The 7,637-nt window shown below is 52.2% G+C and overlaps 3 protein-coding genes across 3 annotated transcripts; 1 reads left to right on the forward strand and 2 right to left on the reverse strand.

Moving 5' to 3' along the window:
* Positions 1 to 463: 463 nt before the first annotated feature.
* VDAG_05559 (alternative sulfate transporter) lies at positions 464 to 2,318 on the reverse strand (the record flags this gene model as incomplete). The annotated part of the gene is made up of 7 exons (XM_009652454.1): positions 464 to 727; positions 782 to 846; positions 924 to 1,011; positions 1,076 to 1,139; positions 1,197 to 1,853; positions 1,911 to 2,215; positions 2,295 to 2,318. The coding sequence occupies 7 exons, from the start codon at positions 2,316 to 2,318 to the stop codon at positions 464 to 466; spliced, it is 1,467 nt and encodes a 488-aa protein (XP_009650749.1).
* Positions 2,319 to 3,057: 739 nt separating this feature from the next.
* Positions 3,058 to 4,761, forward strand: VDAG_05560 (uncharacterized protein; the record flags this gene model as incomplete). The annotated part of the gene is made up of 3 exons (XM_009652455.1): positions 3,058 to 3,525; positions 3,623 to 3,686; positions 3,746 to 4,761. 3 exons carry the CDS (start codon positions 3,058 to 3,060, stop codon positions 4,759 to 4,761), a joined length of 1,548 nt encoding a protein of 515 aa, XP_009650750.1.
* A 66-nt stretch (positions 4,762 to 4,827) lies between these two features.
* Positions 4,828 to 7,211, reverse strand: VDAG_05561 (uncharacterized protein; the record flags this gene model as incomplete). The annotated part of the gene is made up of 4 exons (XM_009652456.1): positions 4,828 to 6,065; positions 6,140 to 6,223; positions 6,279 to 7,060; positions 7,120 to 7,211. 4 exons carry the CDS (start codon positions 7,209 to 7,211, stop codon positions 4,828 to 4,830), a joined length of 2,196 nt encoding a protein of 731 aa, XP_009650751.1.
* Between the last annotated feature and the right edge of the window lie 426 nt (positions 7,212 to 7,637).

Consider the following 7,637-nt stretch of genomic DNA (forward strand, 5'->3'; position numbering starts at 1 on the left):
TCGCACACGATTTCAATATCTGCGGAATATGAATCGAACGGCGCGTCAGCACCGCCAGCTCCTTGATCCAAATTCAATTCTACCGGAATGGCTGCACCGTTGGGGCATCCAATCGATCGATCATCCGACGGTATATTCGGGCAGCGGTCACTGGGTTCTGGTCCGCCTCACTCTTCGAGGTAATCGACTGAGCAGTCGGCCTTGGCTTCCCGGCGGCTAGGCACACATTGGGCCGCTCAAGATATGTTGTACTCCCACAAGGCACCTCCAAGGCACCCGGCTAACTTGCCTAGGAATTATAGGACTAGGCATGCAGCCACAACACACATTTTGCACAATGATTAGATATCGGAGCGATCCATGCACTCTGAATATAACGATGCTTGAGTTTATTGGTTTATGGGACGAGTGATGGTCGTACTGTCCAAGGAGAAAAGCTCGCCACAGCCACGTGAAACACTATCTAGTAGTTGTACGGTTTAGAAAGGATCAACTCGTCCCCGATGGGCCTGGCTTCCACAGAGCCTGCTTCGCTGGACTGAATCTTCCCGAAATACTTCTTGTTCGCCCGACGATAGAGAGCAATCAGAAGCAAGACGCATGCCACAGACAACGCCATGAAGACCACGGCAATGGTCCAGCCTCTGTGGTAGAAAGGGCGATCATCAGCACGGAACAGTTGGGCACCGATGAGACCAGCCACGTTAGCCGACATGATGAAACAGGCCTACCATGTCAGTGAGAAGGGTGTCTTGTGGCGTGCCCGTGAAGAAGTACTTACCATTCTCATTGAACGTTCACTTGGTGTCTGAGCATTGAGCGACAGCCAAGAGCCATGGACAGCATCTGAATAAGCAAGTCAGTTTTGATTCCAATAGACAATCTCCCGGACGAATATTGATTCCAGTGAGCGTTCTACTTACGCCACCATGAGGTTGTTCCCGCAGCCATTGTCAATAAGCCAAATTTTGTGCTTGCTGCGGCATCATCTGGAAGGCACTTGTACGCAAGCTGGGTAGTGAGGGACACGTCAGACTCGGCAACGAACTCCCCCGCTCCTCCGAAGTTTACTTACCGTGAATACAAATTGGATGCTCACGGCACTAAGCACTAGATAGCCTCGGCGACCCCATGTGTCACTATATCTGGTTAATCTTCTGTTTGACTTTTGACCGGGATACAGTTGTGATGCTTACGCAAGCCAGCCGAGGAACAGGGTCAGGGCCACACCCATCCACTGCCCGACGGAAGTCAACGCATTAGACTGCAGTCGTTCATATCCGAAAGAATTGACAATGCTCGGCGCATATGACCAAAGAGCGATGCTAGGGGCCAGTCCTGCAGACGTCAGCAGGATATGGGGCCATAACTTGTAATCTGCCACGGCACGCTGCAGGTCGCCGAGGTTGATCGACGTCTTAGTGGTCGCCTTGTTCGGGTCATCAATGATGATACGGTCTCGAAGAATCGTAATTTCGCGGTCTGTGAAGAAACGTACGCCAAGCAGCGTCACGGGATTCGACGGAGCACCCGGGAACAGAGCGAAGAAGCAGAAGCCAGCAACAAGCGTCAGCAGCCCCTCTAGGATGAACAGCCACTGCCAGCCAGCCAGTCCTGCAACGCCACGCATCTGGAGTATGCCGTACGCTAGGAGACCACCGGATGCAGTGGCAAAGCCGTTGCCCATGAAGTACAACGCGAAGCGCTTGCTCAATTCGGGGCCCTTGTACCACAGAGAGAGCGTGTAGAGTCCGCCGGGGATATATCCTGACTCCAACAGTCCGAGAAGCAGCCGGGTAGTAAGCCATGCTGGAAGCCCTTTCTGGAAAGCTTGAAAAGTGGCAACGAGCCCCCTGACATGATGTATTAGTTAAGGTAGTGCGAGGATACGAGGTGGCTTTTTCACTCACCAAGCAACTATCTGGCAGCTGAGCCAAATTTTGGGGCCGACGCGATACAAAACCATGTTGCTTGGGATTTCGAGAAGAATGATACCGGCATTGAGAAGCTGCATGCCGACGTTGAACTGGTTTTGCGTAATCCCGATGTCCTTAAGAAACCCGTCCGTCAAGGCATTTCCGGCATTGGAGCGATCGAGTTGCAGGACAAAGAATGCGAACATGAGAAGAGGCATCACAATAAAATCGGCCTTGCGCACCGCAGCCTTTTCTCGGCATCGGTCCAGGTTTGCTCCGGAATCTGCCTCTCGGGATACCTGGCCGGAGCCAAAGTGGGGCGACGTTTGAGGGTGTTCTCGTCATCGATGAAGGCACCCAGGTCAATTGGGCGTTGACTCGATCCGACTTGGGTTCTGCCATGGTTTCGTTGTAGAAGAGACGTATGGCTGACAGATGTAGTGAAGCCACTAGGATGTTTTCGCTTGGTTTAGAAAGTTGCTGAAAGTCGGTCTGCGTGAAAAGTGCTTGCAGTGTCACCGAGTCGATTCGATTGTCGCTATAAATCAAGGGTTCTCGGTGCCGGGACATCGAGGCTAAATATCAATCCTCGGAGGCAATCCCCGATAATCCATGGATGTCGCAATCAATACCCGCAGTGACGCCTCATGGTGTTTCGACGAGATAGTCGAGGCTCAGCCAACATTATGGTGCATCACCATGAAGAGAGTAACCGTTCCAATCAAACGGGTGTGCCGCGGAGTGCGGGTGAAGCGGGCGCGGGGGGGACGGGCCTGTGGAGGACGTGGGTGCGGGCAAGATGGCAAACTCACCCGCTCCGGACCCCTCGATCGGCGGTCGCCGGTCCTAAAGACACGCAGATATTCATGAAGACGAAGTCCGTTCCTGGTCTGATCTCGTTAGTTCATGATTGTATCATAACTAGCACGCTTGCATCACGCGCCACACGAGGAACTTCTGCGTCTAGATCTTCAGCTTATTGTTTCATCCGTCGCAAACTTCTACCACATAAAAGTCACACTACTATCCGCCCTGTCAAATGGCACATCTCGAACAACAACGACCGAGGAACAACACCTGATCAACTATGTACTTTCCAATATTCTTTCTGGCCGCCGCCGCATCCTTTACTCTGGCGGATATGACATACAAATCCCGGCCAGACCTCAATCCGATCAAACTGAACATTACGATCCCGTGCGATGACTTATGTGAGCCAGGTTACCTCTTTGTTGCCCCATTCAGTGGAACTGGGGTAGAGGCGCCACCAAAAGGCCCAGCACAACAGGGCGCCTACATTATTCGCAATGACGGCGATCTCGTGTGGGACGGATACACCTACTTCTCCCCTTGGACTGGAAACTTCCAGGCCGCCCGTTGGAATGGCTCAGACATTATTTTCGCTTTTGAAGGCTCGCACAATGGTCTGCACGGCCACGGACATGGTCGCCATGTCCTGTTGAACCAGAACTACGAGGTGATCAGGTCACTGAGAGCTGGTGGACACTTCATTAGCGACAAGCATGAGTTCATCATCATCAACGAGAAGACGGCGCTTTTTCAAATTTATCAGCCGCTGCAGATGGATCTGAGTAGCTATGGCGGCGATGTAGATCAAACTTGGATCGTAGACGCGATATTTCAAGGTTTTTGGCCCTCCTCCTCAGTACAACACTTGCATGGGCTGACATTCGGCGGCTGAAGAGGTCGACATTGAGTCCGGTTGTGTCCTTTTTGAATGGAGAAGCTTGGACTTTGTAACGCCAAATGGTAAGATACCTCAGTGGAATCATAATCTATACTCAGGAGATGTTAACCCAGGGGTCCAGAGACCTCACTTCCCCTGCCACTGGGCCAAGCAGGGTCCGGAACCCACAGCACGACAGCCTGGGACTACTTTCACATCAATTCGATTACCAAAGGCGACGATGGACACTATCTCCTTTCTGCGCGTCACGCCTCGACCATTTACAAAATAAACGGCACAGATGGCTCGATCATCTGGCGCCTCGGTGGTACAAAGTCCGATTTCGTTTTGGGTCAGGACGTCCCATTTGGGTTCCAGCACCACGCGCGCTACCTCCCAGCTATCAATGCTTCGACCGAGGTTATATCGCTTTTTGACAACTCATTCTACGGCTCGGAATCCGCGGGAGGTGGCGATAAAGCAATCCGCCTGCATCCCTTTTCAAGAGGCAAATACATAGCGCTAAATCACGAAAGCGGCCTGGCGACGCTGCTTACTGCTTTCCACCCGCCCAAGAACTCGATTCTCTCCAAATCACAAGGTTCCCTTCAGACACTGCCAGGTGGAGGTGCGTTGTTGAACTGGGGATCCGAAGGCCAATTGACAGAGTATACATCGAAAGGGGACATCGCGTTCCATGCCGGCTTTGGTGATGGGCCCTTAGGAGAGATGGAGCAACACAACTACAGAGCTTTCCGGTACAATTGGACAGGCATCTCAGCAGAAACCCCCGCTGTTTATGCCGAAGAAGTAGACGCCGGCACTGCCATACTCTACGTGAGCTGGAATGGTGACACGAGAACCTCCAGATGGAGGTTTTCTTGGAAGGAGGAGTTGGAAAGCCACCCAGGTCAAGTCCAAGTCAAGAACCAGGAGACTCGCCGGACTGGGTTTGAAACCTCCCTGACTATTCAGTCTCGAGGAGCATCCATTTCGCAAGTGGTCGCTGAGGCACTGGACGTCCATGATAATATCCTCGCAAGATCCGACCCAGTCTCGATCGCAATTGCACTTCCCAAAGCTGCAGAGGGCCACCAAAAGACCTCTGAGCTGCAACGGGTCGAGCAGGGCACAGGAATAGTGTTTCAGGAGCTTTGATCATGCGCTGAGCGCCACGAGATCACTGATCAGCTCAGTATGCTCATCCTTCTACTTCATATCGTTTCAATAAGCAACGCCCGAGAACACCTCATTGTACCAAACGTCAAAATCTTCGAACTGTTCCACGTCATACAGAACAGCAGGGTCCCATGTCTCGGACGCTGCTGGGCTTTCCCAGAACATGGGTCTCATCCCAAAGACCGGGTCCAAGTCAAGGAATTTGGCCAAGATATCCTGACTTGCGATGAGTTCGTCGATAGCTTCACGCTGCTTCTCCTCTATCGTTCCATCACGCATACGCATAACCTTGATGACAAGCTCCTCCTCGACGGAGAGGAGAACCTCGATCAGCGTGGCGCACTTTGCGGCGAGGACGTCGCATGCTCGCTTGCGCAAACGTTCGCCCGCTTTTGAAAGGAGCTGTCGATATTCAACTGCGGTTTCACTCGTATGTGAGGACTGGTGGAGAAGCTCCAGGCCCAAAACAATGACAGCTGTGATACAAAAGGCTGTCTGTGTCCAGATAGCCACTGTGTCTTCAGACGCTGCGCGTTCATGCTCTCTAAGTATAGTGACCGCCGCCGCGGTACATGTGGCTCTTGTCCTAGGGAAAAGTGAGCTCTGGAATGAGTAGAATAGGAGCGGTCGATGAATGTTGATGATTTTGTCAGCAGCGGAGATTGCCATGGTGCGTCGTGCGGTGGGAAGCCAAGGGAGGGAGACCACGGGACCATGAGAATCTCTGTGTTCCTCCCGCAAGAGACATGTTGGTAGGCTGTAAATATTCCGGCGCATATTGGCATCACATCTTAATATGTGTTCGTAGATTTCCTTCGAATGCTTTCGGGAGCCGAGAGGGCCAAGGCCATCAAGAGCAGGCGCCATGAGTAAAGCCTGTTGCGCAATGATCCGTGTATACGCACTTGACGTCATTGCGGTATTATCTTTCTCGATGAGATCGGCGTCGTTACAATTCCTTGGTATTGGCGTAGTGAATTGTGCTGGGTGAATAGCGTAGGTCTCTGTGAATGGGATGGAGAAATAGTCCTGAATCACGAGTTGCCACCAAGTACGCTTGCCAACTTCGATCTCTATCTGCTCGAGCCAGTCTGACCGAGCCTGCCCTATGGCGATATCAGGGTCGGATTGTATCGACGTAGGTTCCGGGAGTTGTTGGATACGGTGTAGACCGAGACACCTGGCAATGCCATGAGCGGCGCCGAGCAAGTTGCCGGTAACCTGGCTCAAGCCCAGATTATGCCCAAGTCTGGTTATAAGTGTGATTGCCTGAACAGAGAACACTAGCCGAGTTGAATGCGTGGTCAGCCGAACACGAAAAGCTAGCGTGAGACACATGAGGCACGAGCCAACCTACTTGATGGGTTTTGGAGGAAGTCTTCTTCGTATAAAATCTCGGTCAGCTTCCTGAATTGAAGTTCAATGAGGCTGTCATCGAAAGCTACATGAGCCAGTCAGCTTGGCTCCGACTTGCGTCGACAGGAAATGCCACGAACTCAAACCAAGCTCTCGGCATTGACGAGGGCTGTTGGCCAGTGACCAGAGTGACGTCTGCAGCAACATCAGTGATAAGTCCCCGGACAAGGGATTCACTCTACCCACGCATGTAACAGCGAGATATAACGCCATCCATAAAGGATGCACGACAGCACCTGACGTCCAGAATATCTCGCACTGCTCCAGGAACGTGTCGGAATGGAAACCATTATGATGCCACCAGAGGTGTTGCATGTGGAAATCTTTGACCAGTCGTCGAGCATCATTATTCGGAAGCAAGATCTTCGGGTCTATATTTGTTGGAGACCATTGCAAGTATACGTCCCGAGTGTCGCAATTCACAGAGGCAAGCTCGGCGTAAGTCCGATATCTCATACAATTGCATCGACGGTGGGGGTAGCAAGGCCCAGTGAAGCGGCCCCAAGCCAGAGACTCGAGACACCTCAAGGTAGCTGCACTTTGACTGGATAGCGTGCCCTCGTGGCGCCGTACTGTCGTAGGCTCTGCGTTTTCGGATGACGAAGACTCACGGGTGCGTTTCGATAGATTCGTGACTGAAGGCGGGGTCCCCAGTGACGGGCTTCCACTCGCGATGGCTTCGCCCGGTGATGGGGCAGCGTCGTATTGCGTTGTGGCAATGATTGAGCCAGCAGGTGTGGTTGTGAGGCCACTCTCAAGGTTATCAATACGCCGCTGAACCTGTTGTCCCAATACTTCGAGGTCGCTCGCATCTTGTAGACCTTGCTTCAGACTAGCCAAGAACTGGAGCTCGTCTTCGTGTCTAGAGATGGTTTTCGTAGTGCGCACAACCTCGCGAGCACATGGTTTTCGGAGGCGAACGCATCGTCCGCAAGGGACAGTCTTGTCGCACCGGACTTTCCTCCTCGAACATTCTGGCCGTAGATAAGCTGGTGTGACACCGAGTCGGGCATTGTACCTCGGCTACGAACCTGCGCATGATAAGGGTCGACGCTGAGAAACCCGTGGAGTCGGCATCGGCTACAGTCACTGATGGTTCCCATTGGTATTTTCAACTCTCAATGCTGATTCACGAAGTAAAATTGATAAATTGGGAGGTCCATCAATTAGTGATGTGAAGTCCCAGGATTCGCACACACGCCAGCTTATCTTGGATTGCGCGATATGCATCTCTTATCACGCGATCCCCTGGCCATCGTCGGAGTCGACAATTACGACTTGACTACAAATGTACAGGCCATATGCCACAGTCACAGTATAATATTTTGCCGGGTTGGTGGTCTTTGCAATTCTATGCCTCAATCGGCACACGTATGAGGCCAGTGCAGGAACCAAAATTTCCGAGGATCTGTGGCATGATCATTCTGGGGTCTTTCAGA

This window comes from Verticillium dahliae, genomic scaffold, assembly GCF_000150675.1.
Source record: "Verticillium dahliae VdLs.17 supercont1.10 genomic scaffold, whole genome shotgun sequence".
Taxonomy (NCBI): domain Eukaryota; kingdom Fungi; phylum Ascomycota; class Sordariomycetes; order Glomerellales; family Plectosphaerellaceae; genus Verticillium; species Verticillium dahliae.